The sequence below is a fragment of the Pocillopora damicornis genome, chromosome 1, assembly GCF_964200805.1.
Source record: "Pocillopora damicornis chromosome 1, jaPocDami1.2, whole genome shotgun sequence".
In the NCBI taxonomy this organism is placed as follows: domain Eukaryota; kingdom Metazoa; phylum Cnidaria; class Anthozoa; order Scleractinia; family Pocilloporidae; genus Pocillopora; species Pocillopora damicornis.
This window is the reverse complement of record NC_142670.1, coordinates 16,945,965-16,968,949: the sequence shown is the minus strand read 5'-3', so window position 1 is coordinate 16,968,949 and position 22,985 is coordinate 16,945,965. Positions and strand designations below refer to the sequence as shown.

Here is a 22,985-nt window from a genome sequence, read left to right as displayed (position 1 = left end):
AATCGAAAAGAAAGTATCGGCTCTTTGATTCTTAAGGTTTACGTGAATGCATTTATTGTGGATCCTGACCCTCTCTAATTCGTGCAATGTGATTGACACTACTTTTTATTATTTCTTGTTAGGGTTTTAGACAACAATCAGTTGGGGGAATTACCATCAGACATTTTTAGTAATAACACTAGGCTGGTGAACCTGTAAGTTTATACCCTGCTTCATCAGTATGCTAAAGGACATGTCTTAAATCCAAATCCACCGAACAGAGAAGTAATGTTTTATCTCCAAATGATCGAATTTACCTTCTTTTCTTGAACACTCATATTATTTCTTATGCTGATGCACAGTACCCTTGGACCCACCTCACCCTTGTTTTGACCTCTGCTAAACAGAATGTGCCATAAAACGACCAGCCATGTCGAAATTTGGGCTGTTACTTTTTTGTTTTTTTTGTCTTTTTTCTCTGTTTATTTTATGTTTTGTCTTTTCGCTTGTGCCAATGATGTTTTCCCTTTTTTTATTGCTTTTTTTGAGTTATTTTCCTTTTTGCATGGTTTTTTTTTCTTTTACGTAGTATGGGAGAAAACTGTACTAAGATAAAAATAGTTTGGATAGATTTCATGTATATTTGAATCATAAAGTTTTTAGTAGGGTTGATTTTGTTATTGTTGTGCTTTTAGTAAGCTTTAATACTTGGAAACATTTAGGTCTTGTATCATCTTGAAGCTCCAACTAAATCGGTACTTTGATATGTTTTCTTGTAAAAAGGACTCTTGACGAAAACAAGCTAAAGAATTTGTCTTCAGGCATTTTTAGAAACAACGTTCGTCTGTCATTTCTGTAAGTAGATGATGTTATTGTTATTGTTAACAGCATAATGAGGGATAAGAGTGAGATAACCAACGGACCAACCAAGAATTTCGTAAGGCGTAGCTCTGATATGTTGGCTCGGGTAAAATTTTGCACTTGTACGGAATTTGTTTGAACTCTGAAAATACAGCATTTACCGTACTGAAAATCGCATGGAGTTGTAGATAAAATTTTCATCATTGTTTGAACGGACGGAGTTGCATTGGAATTTGAACTTCAGCGAAAATTGAGACTGCGCGTTTGATGGGTCAAAGAATGCACTGTTTACCATCAGATCGCAAGAGCAAAGAAGCGAACAATGATAATACTTACAACAGAATGACTTACTCACAATGAATAAATAGCCCACATGACAATCCCAAAGTTATAAATTTAAGAGGGCACGGTAAACAAGGAAGACAGGAAACATAGAGAGGTGGAAAAATCCTACTGACTGTGCCGAGACTATCCGGTCGTTTATAGAACACAGTCACGGATTGGAACTGGGGGAAAAAGTCCCATGAGTGCCTTGGACCTGGGCTCCAGCCCACACCACCGGGTCCGGTACTTTCAGCGCTTACTAACACGCTAATCTCTATCAGACATGCGCAGTCTAACCTTAATCACATTTATTTTTGGGTGTAATATCTTCCTCCTTTATTAGTTTCTAGTTTTGAAGTGCTAAAAATAACCTTAAAAGTTATTATCACTGTTATTATTATTATTATTACTATTATTATTAATATTATTGTTGTTGTTATTATTTATTAATGCACTCTAACTGTTTTTGTTCTTGAATTGTAGTTACTTGTCCGGTAACCCATTAAAGGAATTGCAGTCAGATATTTTCAGTACAAATACCAAGTTGGAGTACCTGTAAGTATGTTTATTGTTTATTTGAATACGTTGTAAGAGTAGAAACAGAGCATTACAATGATAATTTGTCTTTATAGTCAATCACTCGCTGACACTTTTACTTTTAGAATCTAATAAGATAATTTAGGCCTTTGTCAATAATGAACACAAAATTAAGAATTTTGGTGTGAGCAAATTTGTGTTAAATTCCGTAGATTAGACATTTTAGGAACAATAAGTATATTTTGAGAAAGGAAGGAAGGAACTAAGATGAAGCATTTGACAATTGCCAAAGGCAACTTTCCGACGGCATTTGCTTCAAAAAATAAATAAATAGGTAAATTTTAAAAAAATTTTAAAATAGATTGAAAGAAAAGTCCTTAGCAGATTGCGATTATTTTATTTTTTGTTAACAATTTAGGTTATCATAGCAACACAACGACCTCTTAAAGAACCTTATTTTCTGCTTTTTTCGCCTGTGAATCACAAACGGGTTTTGGTGGCCCCCATTCCTTTTACTTCTGAATAGCAATTAGTGCATCAAAAGACACAAAATGACGACAATTTAACCTGCGGACGAACAAAGGGGTGAAGGAGGGGTTTCCTTCTCTTTTTTTCCTCTCTTTATAATCAAGAGGATTTTAACGGGGCAACTGTCCACTTGAGTAGCTATTCATTTATCTTGGGGACACATTTGCTGATAACTTGGTGAAAATCGGCTTAGTATATTGAATAACAAGTGAAGTGTGGTTTAGGAATTGATATGAGTTACGGAAGAATTAAAGGTTCTTAGATAAAAAAAAAGAAGCATAGATCGTTTTTCAGTATCTTTTGACGAGTCGAAAATTATTGAGGAAAAAACTAAAAATCTAAAAAAAAAACCGCCATCTTGGATGGTTTGGTATGATTTAGAAAAACCATCATCTTGTTTGTTTGTTTTTAAATAAAAGTAGCCCTACCAGTAAAATCAGCATATATTTAGTTTCTTTTGAAGGAAACTTTACCAAAGTCGTGACCTTTTTTGTCTCTAAGACTGACTAATTTTCTAATTAGGCCCATCATTCTATTTTCAATTTTGTAATGGGAAGAAGAACTTCGTCTTCGGGCTACTATAATGCTGAGTTGTTCGTATTCTAGAGATAAGGTAACACCGGAAGTAAAGATTGCATTGATCCCAGTCTCCACTTTCAAAGGCAATAAAATGGCTTCGAAAGGAAATGTGATGTTAACATCAAACATTTGTTAACACTTAGTCACCACTCCTCCGAGTAGTCGGCGTTTTAGTCGGTGTAAATACGTTTTATCATCATCATCATCTTTATTTACCCTATTTACACGATACAAAAATTTATTTACAGTGTTAATAGGGGAGGAGACCCATAAAGCCACCGGGCCTATGGGAGAGCCACCTCACTTACAATAATAAATAAGAGAAAGAAAAAGTGCTGCGAATGTGTGACTAGGCCAATTCAGGGATTATTTAAATAAAAACTCTTGCATTTTCGTCTGAAGGCTAAGAAGGTTTGAATTTGTAAATTGCTTGAGATTTGTACGACACAAATGTGTTCGATAATTAGTGGCTGTTCTGGTATCATAGTTGTGAATTTGGCTATTATACAAATTACTGATACAAAAAGCCGGATTGAGAAGCAATAGGGGTAATAAGTTCTTTTTATAATAAAACATGAATTTGGCGATTTCAAACGTATTGGCTTGGAAAGTATCTAAAATTCCTAGTTTGGAGAATAAAGGAGCGGAATGGGTTCGATAGTCTGAGTTGGTGATAGCCCACTCAGCTCGCTTTTGCAAGTAATAAATTCTATTTAAGTTAGATACATATGTGGACGACCAGGCGGAGTTACAATAGACGATGTAAGGATAAATTAAGGTGTTGTAGAAAGTGAGTTTGATCGTAGAGGATAGGAAAAAGTGAGACCTAAATATAACACCTATTGATTTAGCGATTTGTTTACATACATGGCAGATATGGTGTTTCCGAGTGAGATGATCGTCTATATAGACCCAAGGAATTTGGTTGTGTTAGATTGTTGTAGAGGTTTGATTCCAAAGGAGAGAAAAATGCTGGAGTTAAATTTCTTCTGTCTGAGTTTAAAAATGATGTAGTTCGTTTTCTTTATATTAACTGAAAGCTGATTACATTTCAGCCAAACATCAATATTTTGGAGTTCATCATTAAGTACGGGTTCTAAGCAATTTGGGCTTGAATGAGAATAAAAGATACTGGTTTCATAAGCGAAAAGCAGAGGGTCTGTTAATTCAGAGGCATTAGGGAGGTCATTTATGTATAGAATGAACAATAGGGGGCCTAAAATCATGATTGAACTTTTAGGGAAGCCACACTTGATGGTTTGCATTGGAGAGCAAGTTTGATTGACTTAGACAAACTGCAGGCGGTAAGAAAAGTAGCTTTTGAACCACTGCAGAGCCACGTCACGGATACCATAGTGCTCCAATTTGGCAAACAAGATTTGACGGTCGAGAATTTCGAGTGCTTTAGAAAGATCTAGAAAAACACCCACCGTTGTTTCGTGTTGGTCGATTGCCGAGGCAGTTTTATTTACCAAATGAATTTGCCCGTGCGATGTCGAATGATTTTTCCGAAATCCAAACTGACAGCGGTAAAGTATATCGTGTTTTTTTTGCCAAATTCAACTAAGCGACTGTATATGACTTTTTCAAAAAATTTGGAGAGATTAGACAACAAAGAAATAGGTCTGTAGCTTCCAAAAAGCAAGGATCCTCTGTTTCGAAAATGGGAATAATTTTCGCGATTTTAAGTTTGTTCGGGAAAATGCCTTTTAGAAGAGATAGATTGATAATATCTGCCAAGGGAGCAGAAATAAGGTGAAATGAATACTTAATGACATGCATTGGGAAACTGTCATAGCCAGGAGCCTTCTTTGACGCGAACATGCCACAAATGCTTTCTAGTTCACTAGTTGTGGTGGGCTTTAGGTTAATGAAGGAATGATTATTATCACCAAGATGGGAACGAAAAGAAGAATTCACACTGGATATAGATCTAGCCAGGCTAGGACCAATGTCTGTAAAGTATTTACAGAATCTTTCAGCGATCTCCATTGGATCCGTTAATTTTCTGCCTTCAGATTTGAATGATGTGGGAAGAGATGAATTACTTTTACGCTAGTTGATAACCTCATTTAACAATTTCCAAGTTGTTTTGAGGGCATTTCTGGCATTATCAAATTTGGAGTCGTAGTATTTTTGTTTGGAAATTCGAGTAAGATGGGTGAGTTTGTTCCTGTAAGCGTTATACTTCGTCTCAGAAGATGCGAAAGGTGATCAGACAAACTTTTTGTAGAGTCTCTTCTTCTTGTTAATAGATGTCAGAATTCCAGGGCTGAGCTAAGGGGAAACGACATGACAGGACGGAAAAACGCGTGGACTGTAAGTACCTACCGTTGTCCCATACAAAGCCTTAGAAAACTTTTCTAAGGCTTTGTATGGAACAACGGGAGGTACTTACAGTGCATGCATTATCCGTCCTGTCATGTTTGTTCACCTGTTTACTTTTGAGAACCTTTTGAGGGAAACAGTCGCTGTAGATACTGGAGTATTCTTCAATAAAATGATTATACGCTTCATTGGAATGTTACAGGTTGCGGAATGAGAACCATTTTGCGTTTGATAGGTTCTCGTTGAATTTATGCAAGTTATCGTCATTGAATGTGCGTATCAAAATTTTCCTTTCTGTGCTGCGCGTTAGAATTACGTCGTCAAAATATGCAAAAATGGGTTAGTGGTCAGATAAATCAGTTAGAATAATGCCTCTAAGACATTATGTGCAAGGTTGTTGATGAATATTTTGTCAATTAGCGTCACAGAGTATGAGGTGAGGCGTGTTGGATTGGAGATGAGAGGAAGAAAGGCGTGTGAAAATAAGCTGTCAATAAATTCCTGTGTTGGAACATGATAATTGTATTGAAGAAGGCTTAGGTTAAAGTCTTCCATCATGTAACGATGTTTATTGTCTTTAGAAATTAGTGAGAGAATATTGTTGAATTTCTCAATGAACATAACAGTGTTTTGATTTGGTGGTCTGTACACGTAACCGACAGTAACATTGTTTTGCGTGGGGAACAATAATTTCCTAGAAAAGTGGCTCAATTACATCTGGATCTGAAAATTTGCATTCTGTTGTAAATAAATTCCAACTCCGCCGACTGTTTTTTATTTACGATGGTTGGAGACAAAATTGTATCCTGTGATACTTGCGAGCTCTGCAGTGCAATGAGTTAGCCAAGTTTCTGACACACCAATCACAGAGAACGGCATATTAATATTTCTCAGGAATGAATTAAGTTGATCGAAATTTCTTATTAAGCTTCGAGCGTTTAAATGTATAATAGAAAAATTTGTTTTGTCGCCAAAAGAAACTACTCGATTGCTTAGGTCTTCCCTAACCAATAGCCACTATTAGGCCGGCGAGTGATAAAGTTAGAGTCGGGATTCAGATAAATAGAAAGCGGATTAAACAATTCGGGCCTTTCAACAAGATTAAATAATGTTTCAAGACGGCATCGTGACTCAAGGGACCAGGAGAAAATTCATAAACAGCTAAATTAAAGGAACTGTTATTCAAGTGAATAAAAGGGAGGAAAGATTGAAAGTGTGTCTTGTCAGCCATCATAGAAGCAGCAAATTAAATTATAGATTAAACTACAAAATTCAGAGTGCTTAGCTTAAAGGTAGGCTCTCTTGTCGAACAAACCTTTCAAGGTCGTCAAGAGTTTTGAACTGGATAGGGCGGAAGTCTTCTGTTTGCCGTAAATAGATGGTAAAGTTCTAACACCAACAAATCCTGAAGCCAATACGAGTATGAATCTTTTTTCATATCCGCCAGGAGTTGTTAGACCTGCGGAGTTAGATGGTCAAAAATCTTCACGTTCTCCGATGTGCAATCGGCAGGTTAACCAATTGAAGAAGCTGTAACCTTACATGCATCTTTCCGTACATTCATGACGTTCTCTTTCGCAATCCTTCTTGTGAACTTGCAAACGACTGGTCTCGGGCCAGGAATGGCGTTTCTTGTGGGAGTACGATGAGCGATATCGATATCTGGAATAGAGATTTCAACTCCTGCAGCTTGAAAGAGGCTAAGACATAATATAATTGTGTCGAATGTTGACTCGCTTGCCTTTTTTTTAGGGAGACCGACGATCTTACGTTGTATTGATAACTGTAGCGCTGAATCAGCTCGATGGATTTCCCAATCTCTTCCACTCGTTTTGACAGAACATTCAGGCGTGACCAGAGCTGTTGCAAACTTTTATCCGCTTACTGGCGAAGGTCATCGTAAGACTTGGCATAAAATTGCAGGGTGTTCAAAGTCTCGTCCTGTGATATCGCCGGTCGACTCACTTCGCCGTCATTGTTGGAGACATTAGTATCGTTGACGCTAAGTTTGAGCGAATTCTAAAAGTTTTCAATTTTTTTTTCAGAGCAGCAATTTCGGATTTGAAGCTTACATTTTCTCTAAAGCGAGCGAACATTCGAACTAGGCATAGAGGGAAAAATTGCATGAACGCCGAGTGATCAAATATTCGTCCGCACACCTCCCTGGCAGTTATCAGAATAAGTAAATAACTAACAAAAAAGTAAAGGAAAGATATCATGCTTTATCAACAATTTGGATTTTTTTGTTTGTTTCTTAGTTGAAATTAAAGAAGAGGTAGCATAATTTTCATTTTCACTGGCAGAATCTTTTAGGGTCTGACTGGCTACCAGCAGCATCATTTGCATATGTATACCATAATATTAACAATATCTTGTAGATGACATAGCAGGTATCTCTTTAAGGTAAAAACGTTTCAAAATATGGCAACGTAACGAAAACACAAGGGGGAAGGAAGGAAGGGGTGGCGATCTTAATTTCTGTGTTTCATTTTGAATTTGCCTGGTTCCCACGTTACTGTCATTATTTTAAATATTTTCCCTACTTTTCTATGTATACTCTCCTCTATCAATCTTCAAAGGGCGTTAGGAATCCATGATATTTTCAAAATTAAACTTTCAAATGTCTTCCGCTAGAGGACACGTGATTAGAAGGTCTTACGGCCCAGAAGACGATGAAAATTAATTAACTTCAAAAGATAATTTTCACTGAGATTTTCATCGGACTTCAAGTGACGGTCATAACTTTTAAAAAAACTTAATTCAATCCGAAAAATGCGTATCTCACTCGAAAATTGCTAATCACTGTAGCTGGCATGGATAAATGAAGAAAGAGAAAATATGTAGTTAACGCACTTTGTTTTACTATTTTCCTTTACGGAAATAAATCGTATTGCAGCCTATTAAGGAAAAAAACATGAAACAAATTTGTGATGAAATCGCAATAACTTCAAAAATGTAGTTATTAGTTATAGTTATCCTTAAATGGTAACAAGGGTTCTGGTACAGTATTGCTGCTATTTATACTTTATGCAACTCTTATGTATGTGAACTATATCATTAGGTACTTGTCTGAAATGCAATTGCACAACCTTCCCCTGGGAATCTTTGAGAATAACACAAGATTGGAGTTTTTGTAAGTAACATTTCTGTCTTAACTATTTAAACTCAGGATTATTGACGAGCGAGTCTTATTTATGTACGTAAACAAATGTAAAGCACCTATTTCGCATATCGAGAAGAACAAGAAATTTAAGAGACTCAATGATACATAAAATATTACCAAATCTTTCTTGAAGTGCGGCTAAGATGTGCCTCTTTTACTGCTGAATAGCTCTAAAACCCTCTAAGTGTTTTTGTTTTCAAACTGATACAAGTCAAGGTGTTGTAGAGAAACCTTGGAACTCATATCAAGGAGGCACTCTGACATCGATTGTCACATTTAAAACAGGCATTACCAGGTGTTTATTCAAAATATTTTCATCAAATGTCCATTATAGACCGAATGCAATTAAAAACCACACTTTCTCTTTGTATAATCTAAGTATATTGCAGAGTGATTTGATGAGTATTCAGGATGAAGTTAGCACAAGCAAATAATCATTTATGAAAGCAATGCAAATTTTTGCCAAATCGGCAAGACATTAATAATAGTCTCGGTGATTCCCCTACCCTGAGCGATAAACTTCAGGGGTATCTTAACACTATTAATCAGTTTATTTGGTAAATAACGCAGGCGCCTGAATGACAACGACATGAAAGGATTAAATGGAAGCGCCTTCAGAAACATGATACTTTTAAAGGAACTGTAAGTGTTTCGTAAAAACAAAGTGAAACATGGTAACAATGATTTCCGTTTGCAGGATCGCAATGTATTGACATCCGTCTTATGACTCATGCTGTACAATGATAAGGAAACAGATCTAGATAAACGAAGAGAACTGATGACTTTTTTAAATCAGTCAAATAATAAAAGTTAGGAAAGGTTCAAATTCTGATTACACTCAAACGACCCTTTTTGTCAAAAATATATCTCCGAAAAAGGTTTATCAACATATCCTCTGATGTAAATCATCGCAGTTGATAACTTGTAGAACCGAGGTAAATTAAATACGAATTCTTTAGATTGCATCAGGTTGAGAAACCATTATCGATTTGTCCTTCTAAAATTCTGTTTATCATAGAGCCCGTTGCATTCCACTCGGTAAGTGCGCCATGATCTCGAGCCAGGCATTTTCCAGTTTGGTCCTCTCACTCGTTGCATAAGTTCATAGAACTTGGTCGTATTGCATTGCATCGAATGGCATTGCATTTTGTTGTGATTTATTGTCGGTTACATATGTAATTAGCTTTCCTGTTGCGTTTCACACGATGCAGTTATTAGAAATAACTGTTTCAGTTTTTATTCTCTTATCGCTCGTGCACCAATTTAACCTATAGACTAATAATTTTTTAAGCTTTTCAATAAACTAAGTAGATGTCTCTTCTTCAACACAGATGGTTGCAAGACAACAATTTCACTGAATTGCCTCCCGAATTATTCAAAGATCTAAAAGGCTTAAATGAGCTGTAAGTTACATGGAGATGCTCTTTAGCTATTTAGCTTTATGACTGTGGTTAAGGGATGATTTTAAGCTTTCAATGTCATCTCCCTTCCACAACAGGCCTGCTCGTGTAATTATATAGACAATAATATGCTGGTCACCATATTATCGCGTCACTAATTATACGAGATTGGACGAGATATTTCCATTTTCAAACTTTTCTGATATTACCCTTAGCACAAAAATTAAAAAAAAAAAAACCAATTGAACCATCCTAAACTGTTCCCTCACTTTTGTTCTGATAATCAGAATAGGAGATTTTCAGTCATACAGCAACGAAATCGTTGCGTGCCATAAAATTTGTAGTCATTACATAATTTTCTGTTGTGAACTAGTTAGATGTCTTCATAAGACACGGGCTGGATGATTTCTATACTGAATAATTCACTGGAATAGTAGGGATAATCAGCTCATGCCAACCTTAGATAGCAGTGTTTAGTGTGCGATCAAATTTCAAGTTGTCAACCGGTTGTTCCTTTTCTGTAGAAATAGCGAAATAGCTAAGACGATTGCACTGCATTAACTGTTCCTTTCTCTTTATGAGATTATGCACATTGCTTGTACACGATTAAATTCAGCTCTTTCATTATTCTTAGTGACCAGCGTCTGTATACCTTTTTTTTCTACGAATTTCAAATAACATTGTAAATTAAGACGCACTTTCTTGTCTTGTCATTCCTATCAGCTATCTGTCAAATAACAAATTGAAGACTCTACCAGATGGAATTTTTAACAGCCTCTCCAACCTCATATATCTGTGAGTACAATAATTATTTAACAAAAGTAACGATTCGAAAAGAGGTCATTGAATTTTTACAAAAAGGCACATTTCTCAAAGCTGTGTGGCCACATTCAGTTAACAGAAACACGTATGTTAACACTGAAAGGTCTGACGTGGGTATCAGTCGAAATTTGCAACACAGTTTTGGTGATAAAAATGAATAAGTTGCCAGATGAAACTACGCTGAAGGAAGTCACTGATTATAAGGAGAGCAAAAGAAAAGAAGACCCACTACCCCAGGATCATTCTCCTCCATAAGGATTAGCAATAAACTCTAGGGATCGCTTTTTGTCTCCGTGTCATGAAAATTTTACAGTCAATTTTTGTAAAACTGTTTAGGTGAATTTTAGAATGCTATGTTATGTAGATGTGCTTTGGTGAGTAAAGTTGACGTACTTGGAGGTTTGAAAATCAATGAAAACCTTATTCGTGATTTGCTTCTGTTTGATAGCAACTTAGCAACTCAAAATTTTGTCCGGATAAAACACCTGCTTTTAGCACAGCATGATAAACCAGTAAACCAAGGCTGCAACAACAGTAATAAATGTAATCTCAATAAAAACAATGACAATAAAAATAATAATAATAAAAATAAAATGATTAATTAGAGTTGATGATTTTCAAGTTGGGTATTGTTCAACTACTGCACGCGAGGTAGCAACATTATGATACATTCCGCGTTTTTGTATTCCTTTTTTCGTCGTCGGGAGAGTATTAAGTATAAATAGTATATTTAGCATTTAGTATATTATAATCAATTTTTCTATTTTGTATGAAAAAAGCTTTCTGTATGATATTTTTTCCTAGAAAATATTCACGGATTATCTTATGCTCTTTTGGTCCGCACTATATCGTTTCTTGATAGCGTCATAACCAGCGTTTTGCTGCCGGATTTTGAAAAAAATTAACCATCTATAATGTTCCTCCAGATAGCTAAAGAACTCAAAATAGATAGATTAAGTTGGAAACTACTGCGGAGGCAAACATTATTTTATGAACAATTGTTCTTCAAAAGCAGCCAATATTTTTTATTCTATGAATCAGTATTGGTAATTTCATGGTAATAGATTCGTAACTACGGTTATTATTACATTCTAGGGATTTGTCAAATAATGAACTTGGAAATCTACCGCCATACATCTTTAAAAACATTACAGCTGTGAGATTTCTGTAAGTGAGATTCTCTTTGAGTTAAGATTAACAAAAAAAGCTGTCTCTAAGAATTACCTTGCAATAACAGCAATAAGTGAGTAAATCGGCTTCCTAGTTTATAGCAATTTACATTTCTTATTTATTTTAAGCTGCTAAATTTTTTTGGTCTTGCAATTATATTTTGCGACAGAGGCTTATAATTTGTTGACTTAGATACTAAAGCAACCTAAATAATTTTTTTAAAATGTGCAATAGCTTACTTACGATTTTTCAAACTCAACTTTAAACAACAGACCTGAAGCAGAGGTTTCTGGTAATAAAATCTAAAGTTTCTCTAGCCTGAGAGCATGAAAGTTTCATGTGGGTCTGATGTTTTCTTTTTTTCTGTGATATTTAAATATCAAACCCGGGAGCTAATTGTACTGCAGTAAATTCAGAAGATAATTAAGACAAAAGTAGATTTAAAGATATTCCTTCATGCGTGTATTTCAGTCTAACATCTGCACCGCGCTTTTTCAGAAAAATGGAATACAACAAAATTGAGAGGCTTCATGAAGATCAATTCCAGGGCTTAGTGAAGTTGTTCGAGTTGTGAGTACATCTAGATTTCAAACGTTAATTTTTCATTATGATCTGATGCAATCTAAAGCCTATTTTAGAACCAGCCAATTCATATGTATTAAAAAAAACTCATTCAGTGAATAAAAGTTGACAAGAAAATGTTTACAAATTAACCATATTTATATGGAGAGAGATGAAACCAAAAGAAGCGCATGATAATCATATATTATCAAGGTTTTTCTTTTTAACGTTTACGCGATAAACGGCTCAAGTGCACTGAGATTTTTGTTCATATTCGTCCTTCAGATTATAGAGCCGCAATGATAAAGTTAACTTGAAAGGAAACGAACTTTTTTGAACAAAGAAAAAATGGCTTCAATTTAGCTGAGTCTATAAATATTGAGTTTAGTTGCAAAGGTTTGGATTAAAACGGCCATGCGATTAATTTTCTCAGGGAATTAATTTGCACAGATATTAGTTGGAATAGAAAATCAGGAGCCATAATAGGGAACGCGTTAGTAAATATAGTTAGTATCCTCTATTAGTACTAGCGTTAGTAAATATAGTTAGTATCCTCTATTAGTACTAGCCTCTATAATATATTGGATCACAATCTTCGTCACCAGATCTATATAATTGTGATATAACTATATAATTGTGATATAACTATATAATTGTGATATAACTTTGATATCAGTTTTGCTGTTTAAATTAGATGTGCCATGTCAGGTTATGCTATGTTACTTGTGTATTAAATTAAATTCCCCCTTACCTGTTTAAGACATCTCTCGGAGAACAGAATCGAGGCTTTGCCTGACAAGATTTTCGAGGGCGTTAAGAACCTCAAGGGCCTGTGAGTGCAGCTGATAACATACGAAACAATTTCTAATTTTTTTAGAAGATGAAAATGTACATAACAGAAAGATTCACATTATGGAATTCTTTGAAAATGTTAACACGATCTCCAACAGGCGTGGTGTAAATTGTAATGCTCAACAACTTAATTTTATTACTATCTATTTTCTTGACGAAAAAAAGTGTGGCTTGCTATAAACATGGTTTTATTGAGCAAAGGTGGATATTATCAAAAAAGCAAACAAACATAGTTGAGAACTATGATACTTCCGACGGCAACTTCAGGTGTAATTTTTAGGAATCAGACAATGTAAGACCTTGTTTATCAACTGCTAGTTAATTCTTATGTTATTAATTTTTACAGAAACATCTTGGGCAATAAAATACAAAATGTCACCAGCATAACTTTCGGTCATGCCCGGGAACTTCGATTTTTGTAAGTTCACTGCAAATGGCAGTTCTTTATCACGGTACCTACAATAAAGCCGCATGTACTGCAATCGGATAAGATGCAGGTGTGAAGTTAATTTAGAGTATTATAGTTAATTGGCTATAATTTTTAATTTTATTAAACTCAAAGGAAAGGCTTGCAACTAATTATTTGGGAAGATGAGATATGCAACTTAATTTTCATCTTCTATTTTAAACTTGCAGGTTCATGCACTACAACCTGATGGCTGAACTCCCCAAAGGCTTTTTTGGGCTTTTGCCACACATTATCAGAGTGTAATACTCCATTATAATAATTTAACATGATGGCTTAATAGGAGATTTGGGGCGAATGTTGTCTGAATTACCTTTGAAATAGAAATTATTGTCAAATTGTGATGTGGGTGATGCAACCATTTGAAGTATTTTCTTTCCTTCAGTCTGTTATGGTTCAGTTGATCAATAAATTTTCATTTATGCCAACATCTTCTATCAATTCCAATCCTGAAATGATATGAAGCCTTATTTAGATTTTAAATAAAATTGCCTAAGGCATGCTTCGCGTGACTTTCTAATTGCTATTAATTCATGAAAAAATGCTTATCAATTATCTTTGCCTCAGCATAGATCACTATTTTCTTGCCGATCGTTTTCGATAATCATAATTTTGCTCTCATTGTTCTAACGATGTACCCTTTCTAATTTCCCCTTTTTTTTCTAATTCCAGAACTCTGGACACCAACCTGATGTGCTGCCACCTTGATCTTTTCAGGCAGGATGCCGATTGCGAATTTGCCTTCAATGATAACTTCGCAAGCTGTCACTCCATGTTCCGCAACCTTGCTCCAAGGAGAAGTCTTTGGGTTGTCGGCCTTCTTTCGTTGTTTGGGTCTGTGTTTGTAGTTGGGTGGCAGTATTTCTTCCCTGATAACAATATGGTCCAGTCTATTATGTTGGTAAATCTTGGTATTTCAGACGGCATCATGGGTATTTACCTCATCATTATAGGTATAAAAGACCTGCAATGGTCAGGGGAATACTACCTGCACGACTATGAGTGGCGCACCGGCTGGTTTTGCCATTTCAATGGCGCCATGTCTGTCCTTTCAAGCGAGGTGTCTGTTATGATGATTTCTCTGATTGCATGGGACAGGCTCAAGAACATTGTTTTTCCTTACACGTTTGCAAAAATTACACCAAGGCAGACCCGTATTATGTGCGCAGTTATCTGGCTAGTGGGAGGCATTATGGCATTCCTTCCCTTGTCTGGAATGCGATACTTTGGTGACTGGTATTATGGCAAGAACGTGGTGTGCCTGCCACTGCAACTTTCCCCGCAGTTACAAGAAGGCTGGGAATTCTCCACTTCCATCTTTATCATTTTCAATTTTTCTCTTTTCATCTTCATTATGATTGCTTATCTTGCCATCTTGTTGAAATCATGGTCGTCGAGCAGACGGCTGGGTGCGCATGGAACTGTTCGTGAAATACGAGCAAGAGCACAAAGCGCACAGGCTAAAAGGGAAAGAGCACTTGCCAAAAGAGTCTTCTTCATTATTCTGACCGATTTCCTGTGTTGGATACCAATCATTGCTATCGGTATCAAGTCGCACGTCGAGAAAACGTTTGATCCACCTGGTGATCTGGCAGTGTGGATTGCAGTGTTCGCCTTGCCGATCAATTCAGCTATCAACCCACTGCTGTACACGCTTTCTACTCCACAGGTAACAGTTTTCTCTTGCTTTGAAATACGATATACTGTCATTTTCAGTCTTAACAGACACCCCTGCGAAATGATTTTTGAAACAAACACAGATCGATTATCCCCACTGTTTTCCAGAAATTTTGATACTTTCACTCAAAGGCAACCTCTCTCTTTTTCAAATTTATTCTTATTACGACTGACAAATTATATTTTGAGACCCTCAAGTTACAGTCGATAAAAGTTTGTTTTTGTATATTTTTCGCGAAGAACCCCAGAAGTGGAGAAGCACAGTTTTTCTGTTTACTTCTTCACTGTTGGTTATAACCATGGAGACAAACCTAAATTTAAATGCAATTTAGTAAATATCTCTTTCATTAACTGCCGCATAAATTGATAATGTATAGGTGCAAGCTGTGTTGAAACCAAAACTGAGGAAACTGTGGTTCAATGTTCGATCTATTTTCCGAAGTGGACAAAATCAAGAAGGTACGGTGCATTTATACATACCATAATAAGGCCTTGGAGGAGATGAGGGTGAAAGTGGTATGAAATGGTAAAAACAAGCATTGCTTCCAATAAAAAAAAAAAAACAGAAAACGAAAACAAACAGATAGAAAGAAAATTTTTTAAATCTCAAAAGCGTAATAAACAAAATGTTATAACAGGTTTTCGTAAAGAAGAGAAGGTATTGTAGACGAGGCCGGCAAGAAAAGAAATTAATGCAAGAGAGTGACTAAAACTGTGGGAAGAAATGGGGACTAAGCACTAAATTTATAATGTCAATAGGAGAAACGACCCGATTAGAAATCATAATTTAATGTTCATGAGCTATTCCGAGTTATAGCGGTTCAGAGATAAAGTGCCGCAACTTCGGCGCGGGAATGAACTGTCATCGGTATAAAGAGGAAAAACCGAGGTAGTAAAAATCAGCGAAAATTTTTCGAACTTCAAAGTGGGACAGTCAATTTTATTTTATTTCATTTTTATTTTTTTTTGTGGGAGAGATATGGCGGCAAATTTATGCGCGAGGTATGCATTCTGTTTTTTTCCTGCTGATTCGTAGCGGGGGGTTACTGTATTAGGCAAAATAAAACAAAATGATATGAAACGAAATGCAAATTCTGTCATTTGTGAAAAGAACTCAAAATCTTTCATTTGCGAACTGGAAATCTGTAATTTGCAAGACTAGAAGTGTGGAGAACTTCAAGGTCACCAGCCGGAAGAATAAATCTGTCGGTTCATCACAAGTTTGGATTGCATATGCAACCTATTGTGCAATGTAAAGATAGTGCGCAACAAGCGGTAGAAACGGCCGAAACTTAGTTTCTTGGGTTTTATCAAAACTTCCTAAATGCTTCATATCCCACGAATGCACAGCTGAAGTATCAACCAATTGTTTTATAACATTGTCAACGCATTATGTTGCATGTTGTTTTCTCACAATTTAGGAAAATTTCGAGAAATACAGCGTGCAGTTAGTTTCAAATAAGTCGTCTTTGAACAATCACAGGCTCTAATGAAACTAGATAAGTTCAAAAACCTATCCCCAAGCTAGAAAAAAATTTGGCAGTTTTTTGTTATAATGTACTCAGAAACCAAAATTTTTAAAATAAAATTCGCAGTGCATACTTGGCAATCAGATTTCAAAGTCACTTCTTATATACGTCGGGTTTACCCAATGAACGTGAACTGAAAGGTAAGTCAAAAAAGACGTAAAAATATCAGAGAGAAACGTTTCATTCGAATAAATACCAAGTACGCTATGTATTGCCGAAAAGAATGATATTTCCTTGCGTATGTTCGACCCGCGTTAAAGATTCACATTTCTGGGATCGCTGTTGACTTGACTTCATGGCCAGAATATTGCGAAGCGTTGTGTTCAAAAGTTATCACATCTAAAACAAAATCTTCTTTTGCAGAATACTTCAGGTATGTTAACACTTATAAAAATATATCTAACGAGCAAAAGAATGCCCCAAAATAGCGAAGTCGACTGTTTTCAGCAAATTCAGTTTCGTTTTCCATCCATGATTCGGATCGTGTTTGGGAATCGTAGTATTGCTCACCCGAGAGCTCTTGCCATCGCTTTTAAGACTTAAAAGATCATCGCTTCCCAAACGAGTATCCTTCCACAGATTTACTTTTCAATAAGAGCTTTTAAAGGTCTATCTCAATCGGGATGGAAAGGATAAATTTCTTGAAAACCTCTCAGCCAAACTCGTTCGCAAGTTCGCATTCAATCGCTGAGGAAAATTTTCAATCTGGAGGCATATGTCTGCTGACGTCATTAGCGTGTACAATAGGATTATGAAGCACGCTTACGCTGTTGAATTTGGGAACTTGAATTTGTTAGCTATGTTATCAGTTCCTCTCTCCCACAAATACTTTTTCACTCTCCAACAATGAATTCAAGAAACTTTCGCTAATTATTCTTCATACCGATGAGATAGACTTCGCCTCTTTCTCGCGCCGTAATTTAGGCACCAGATCTCTGAACCAAACAATATTGGGGCAAATGGATACCACTTGCAAATTAAACCTTTTTTAAATAGAATGTGAGCGTAAAACTATGAACCATTTTCAGAATATAGATGGATAAGCTTCTAAAGATGCAGATCTGACTTGAAGAATGACTTTTTAAACTGATGTTTGGATAAGCCTTAATCTTTGTTTGTAAAAGTTTAAGACAATTTTTTTTGCTTTTTGTTTTTTTGTTTTTTTTGTTCTGTTACATAGCGGAAGCAGGAAATGATCAGCAGGGACAGATTATGAATGAAGAACACGCCAACAACGAAGAGGGTAATATATGGTAATTCCTTGTGTAATTAAAAATTAAATGACTTCTCTCCAACTTGGTAGTGTTCAATGTATAATGATTTTCCTTTGTTTCTTCTCTTCCTTTTTATTCCCTTTTTTTCTCACATTTTCTTCCCATAGGAGAGCAGATTGAAATGCAAGAAATAGAGCACAACGAAATCCCGGAAGTGGAAGCTCCTGAATCGCCTTTTCTGCAACCAGGTCAGTATTCCATCCGTATACTTATTTTCACTGAAACATCATTCCGCAATTAGCTAAGTGGGTAATCAAATGGAAAAACTCTGAAGCAAATTATTCGTCTCAGTACTCGTAGGTATTATATCGTGGGTATGAATGTACTTTTTTAAAATGATTTTGGTAATATGTGATTGATTTCATAGTTTTCAACTCGCATGGCACGTATATAGTTCAATTAAATCATCTACCACATGTTAGCGCTCTTCCTAATTAAAATAGATAAATGGAACTATACAACCCTGCTCCTCTTCCGATAATTCTGTTTGTGCATTTTGAGAAAAGAAAAATAGAGGAAGGGCTTCCCGTTATGACATAAACGCCATGAATTTTAATGTAATCACGATAGGCTGATTACTGAAAGAAAAAACCTACAATAAAACTAACTCCTTTGGTCTTTCTTAAGTTACCTTCAATAATTCTGGAGACAGTTCTCCTTACGCACTTTCTGAACCTCACTTGGTTCCCATACGACAGAGCTCTAGTTAATGACTAATAAGTATTCACAATTATCATTCCATGATTTAAGTTTGCGGTTCTACTATGAGGTAAATAACTTAAACTTAAAAATAATTTTTTGGTCCATCGACAGCTATGGAACAAGCCTGTGGAGGAGATGAGACCCCATCTTCTTCCGGTAAAATGTCTTATTAATTGAAATAAAATTCCCCGCCTATTATTATGTTTTTATTTTTTTTTTATTTCAAAAATATTAAAACAAGTCATGCAGAACTGTTTTATTCACAAGAGTAGAACTGTAATCATTACAACTGTAAATTGTAACTTCGACTGCTGTTTAAAATTGTTCCTGAGAATCGCCAGATACTGAGCAAGAAATGATGTGGTGGGAGTTAATGAAAGAAAGCATTGAGTCACATGAAATGTTTTTTGAAAAAGTGTGATTTCAAACCCACGTTATCATGCGCATAAACTTACACATGTGAAATAAGGTGAGCTGTATAACATAAGCATCATGTCATGGTTTACTCTACTTGTTCCTTTGAAACAGATTATGAGGATGATTTTGACATCCGACCAGCCACTGAAGAGACTGTCGAAGGCAAAGAACTTTTAAACAAACTATGTAAGTCTACCAAACAATAAATTAAGAGGAGCCTCGTACAACCCAAAGTGTTGGCTGGTTCCACAAAACTGGCTTTTGGTATATTTATTTATATATCCTTGTATGTTATACAAAAATATTTTATTTCGGTCTCTTGAATGAATTCATAGAAGAAGCTAGGTGGTCACCATCTCCTTTAAGGTAAAAAAAAATCTTTCCTCACTAACTGAAAATAATGACTCTTGCAAACTTAAAAAGACAGAGTGGGGGAAATTGGACAAAATTAGACGTATTCATGCCCTACACGCAAGTGCACCAAACACCACCTGCCTCATGCCCGTTTAGGGTAGAAGACTCTTGCGCAATACCTCGTGAATATCTTTAATAGCTATTGATACAAGAGTTGAAAAATTTTCAACAAATGTCATTTGTTTTAATCATCTGATTACTTACTCATAATGCCATAATGTGCTTAGTTTCAAGTTTACAAGTATTCGATTACTAATTTTTTTCAAAATGTGTTTCTCCAGGTCAGAAAGGAGAGAAAAAGCGTGAGCCTGAACAGCCAATTGAAGAAGGTAAATTTCATACGGTTCAGTTTCTTTTTGCTTTAATTTTTTTTTAACCTTTACAGCTAAATGAGCCAATTTGGTGGCTTCGACCATGGGCCGGGTTTATTATGAAGACCACTTATTATATTTGATAGGTATTATATATGCGTTAGCCTACACAGCAACACTGACAGTTACTATAATGCATTCTATACGTTTCCCTTAAAGTACTCATATCTCATTATAATTAACAACCTTGCTATCACACAGAATCTAAGGAGCAGGTGGAGAGTGAAGAGATTCCGATGCCAAGTGACGAAGGTAAAGGATATAAAGATTTTGATTGGTTACCCAAGGTGTTAACGCGCTAGATGAATTACTGAAGCATATCTTTTATCTTGGTAGTCCCTGGGAAAAAAGATAATGGCTTCTTAAAATGCTCAAGTCAAAGCAAGATTGAACGACTGAAACTAATGTACATTTTACCAAATGCTTTATCTTCTTAAAAAGCTGAAAACGTCGAAGAAGAAGACAAGAAAGTGCTTGAGCCTGACATGGACACGGAAGAGGAAGGTAACATTCCTTATAATCAGATAACTTGGGTTTATCGACCAAGATGATAATGTAAACTGACCCCGTGAAGAGTTTCAAAGCTGATGCCTCGTCAGAGCGAATGGAGGAATTTAGGTTGTGTGAGTGTTTATATGTGGAAAATGGAGATACGCTATAGGTGAGAACATGGTGACAAGGAATATTAGAGTGAATAAAAAGCGTTTGTTGATACTGTGGGGATCAAGAGTGCCAATTTGAAAGATAATTTTTTTGCTCTAGAGTTCTGCCCCCCTTCGAACTGCCTAGATATAGGGATAGGCCGTAGACTGCCATGTGACTCCTAGAACGTTCAGGGAGATTAAAGTGTCTAGCAACTCGTTTGGATGCGTCTTTATACGTTGCAAAGGTGTTTTAGAAATTGGCCACCTAGTCACCGTTCTGTGTCATCAATGTATATCTTTTTGCAATAAGTGCAAGTTATGCTATTTATGACATTGGCGGAACTGGAAGCGCAACTTAACCTCTTCGTACCGTTATGGGACCTAGTTCTTAAACACTAATCAGCTTAGCCGAAACAGTGCTTACGCACACTTGCTTTTCATTCGGGGACAACTATTACAAAAAAAGAACAGGTAACAATGAAACCAGCTTTAAAGCCAATATTTTCGTAGGTCTTATCGAACGCCAATTTTTCGGTTCATACAACGGCCTCAAACCTAAACTCTACGTCGCTACATTTGAAGTGTATATCGGTGCTACCGCAATTTATAACCGCGGTCAATTCCTTGTCTAAAATATACCTAGGAAATTTCCGACATTTCTTTGCCTTTTTAGAAATGAAAGTTTTAATTAAATGCGAAGGTTAATGTACTAGTGTGTACAACAAACGTACCGACTTATATAGTTACTTGTAATAATTACCTCCGCATCCATTACATGTTAAGAAGCCCACTGCTCTTTCTCAGTTTGTTAGACTTGTGGAAGAAAGCAGTGTGATTCGTTATAGTTATAGTCTGCTGCTTGTGGTTTTGCAAACGGAAACGATTTTATCCTGATTTTGGTGATGTACGATAAGTAAAAATATGAGCATACCTGCCTGCTGACCTAACCTTACCACCCAAGTTATTGATTAATAAGATGAGTTAGTGTAATCACCTTAGTTAATAATGCAAATTGTTCTCCGTCAGAGTTTCTAATTAACAATCTGGTTGATGGGCCAACTGGTCAATTGACTAGTAAGCCGTCAGATTACATCAACTGTGTGAGCTGGCTGAAAGACGGTCTCATAATCTGCTTGACTGTCTGCCAAACTGGATGATTGTCTGTCTGCTCTATTGTCTGCCAGACTGTCTGCTGGACTGTTTTTCTGACTGTCTGCCTGAACCTGTACACAACTGTCTGCCTGAATGTCCATCTGGCTTTCAGCCTAACCTTCTGACGGACTGTCTGCCTGACTGTTTGCCTGACTCTCTTTTATACTGTCTCTCAGACTGCCAGTAAGACTATCTGCCTGACTATCTGCTTAACCAGCGGGCATGGAGTAATTTATTTTCAAGCTGCCTGTGGGGATCAGACTGCCAAAGCCAAATGAGCGACTAACTTTCTGGTTAGTTGTTCTGCATGCATTGATAAATGTGTTTTTTTTCTCTTTCCATTAGTAAAAGAGACCTTCATGGTTGGAGAAAAGAACAGAAGGATTTAAGTGATAGAAAAAGCAATTCTAGTAATAGTCATGTGGTAATTAGAAAAATTATGTCCATCTACTGATCGTTTTTTATTGAGGTTATTTGCTATCATTAGTAGTATACATGATTAACTTTGAGGGAGTAGCAATTCCTCAGTGGTTTTAGATATGAATTTTAGCTGATTTTCATTGTAGTGTTTTCGGCTTCATTAGGCTTACTCGTAGTTTAGAGGGAATTTAAAGTTTTAAAGTCCATGAATAGCTTCCATTTAGAGTACCTTCTACCTCAGTTTCTTTTTCCTAAAACTGTAATTTAAAAAAATTACATATATCATAACCAAAGCAAATGTTTAGCATTTAGATTATGTTTGGAAGTTACGTTTCTTAGTATCTCGATTTTAGGAAACAAGCAAGCAATAAAAAAATAAAATTTAGAATCATTTAGAGGCACAGACGTCAATCATTGGATATTTAGTAGTATATTGACGATCTTATGGTTCGTTTTTAGAATTCTGACAGTCTTATTTACGAGTATTTCTAACTGAAATCGCTTTCAGCTTGCTTCATTTATGAAATTTCCTTAATTTAGGGAAGAACAAAGAAGTTTGGAGGTGTACTGATTTTAAAAAAGACTAACGGGCTTAAATAATAATTAGCAGAGATTTGGCAGTAAAACATAAATTTAAATAAGTCATTTCTAGGTTCTTGACTAATTCTGGGAGAGTGTTTCATTTTGAGTCTAAAAAAAAACCAAAGCACTTAGTATTCGACGATAAAACTTAGACAGTTGCGTGGTTCAAGATTTCCAATGGTAGATAATTATTAGCATCCTGACAATCTCATTTCTTATAGTTTTTTTTTTGT

General features: G+C 35.9%; 3 protein-coding genes across 3 annotated transcripts in view; all 3 read left to right on the top strand.

Moving 5' to 3' along the window:
* LOC149052387 (uncharacterized) overlaps positions 1-8,945 on the top strand; it is a 15,996-nt gene extending 7,051 nt beyond the window's left edge. The window contains exons 3-7 of the mRNA XM_089180862.1: positions 123-194; positions 763-834; positions 1,648-1,719; positions 8,198-8,269; positions 8,870-8,945. Coding sequence (XP_089036988.1) covers positions 123-194; positions 763-834; positions 1,648-1,719; positions 8,198-8,269; positions 8,870-8,945 — 364 coding nt within the window. The remainder of the gene's footprint in view (positions 1-122; positions 195-762; positions 835-1,647; positions 1,720-8,197; positions 8,270-8,869) is intronic.
* Positions 8,946-9,610: 665 nt separating this feature from the next.
* Positions 9,611-12,287, top strand: LOC149052386 (uncharacterized). The gene is made up of 4 exons (XM_089180856.1): positions 9,611-9,702; positions 10,423-10,494; positions 11,617-11,688; positions 12,190-12,287. Exons 1-4 carry the CDS (start codon positions 9,611-9,613, stop codon positions 12,263-12,265), a joined length of 312 nt encoding a protein of 103 aa, XP_089036982.1. The 3' UTR covers positions 12,266-12,287.
* Positions 12,288-14,160: 1,873 nt separating this feature from the next.
* LOC149052385 (G protein-coupled receptor GRL101-like) lies at positions 14,161-22,566 on the top strand. Its single transcript, XM_089194040.1, has 10 exons — positions 14,161-15,239; positions 15,625-15,706; positions 17,957-18,019; positions 18,158-18,238; positions 18,864-18,908; positions 19,281-19,355; positions 19,865-19,912; positions 20,156-20,206; positions 20,396-20,458; positions 22,096-22,566. Exons 1-10 carry the CDS (start codon positions 14,262-14,264, stop codon positions 22,137-22,139), a joined length of 1,530 nt encoding a protein of 509 aa, XP_089050166.1. The 5' UTR covers positions 14,161-14,261; the 3' UTR covers positions 22,140-22,566.
* Positions 22,567-22,985: the final 419 nt, after the last annotated feature.

Coding starts and splice junctions, on each gene's coding strand:
- LOC149052386 (XM_089180856.1), top strand. CDS start 9,611: ATGTCTCTTCTTCAACACAGATGGTTGCAAGACAACAATTTCACTGAA. Junction 9,703..10,422: donor CTAAAAGGCTTAAATGAGCT/GTAAGTTACATG, acceptor CATTCCTATCAG/CTATCTGTCAAATAACAAAT. Junction 11,689..12,189: donor ATTACAGCTGTGAGATTTCT/GTAAGTGAGATT, acceptor GCGCTTTTTCAG/AAAAATGGAATACAACAAAA.
- LOC149052385 (XM_089194040.1), top strand. CDS start 14,262: ATGTGCTGCCACCTTGATCTTTTCAGGCAGGATGCCGATTGCGAATTT. Junction 19,356..19,864: donor AGAACTTTTAAACAAACTAT/GTAAGTCTACCA, acceptor GTGTTTCTCCAG/GTCAGAAAGGAGAGAAAAAG. Junction 19,913..20,155: donor TGAACAGCCAATTGAAGAAG/GTAAATTTCATA, acceptor GCTATCACACAG/AATCTAAGGAGCAGGTGGAG.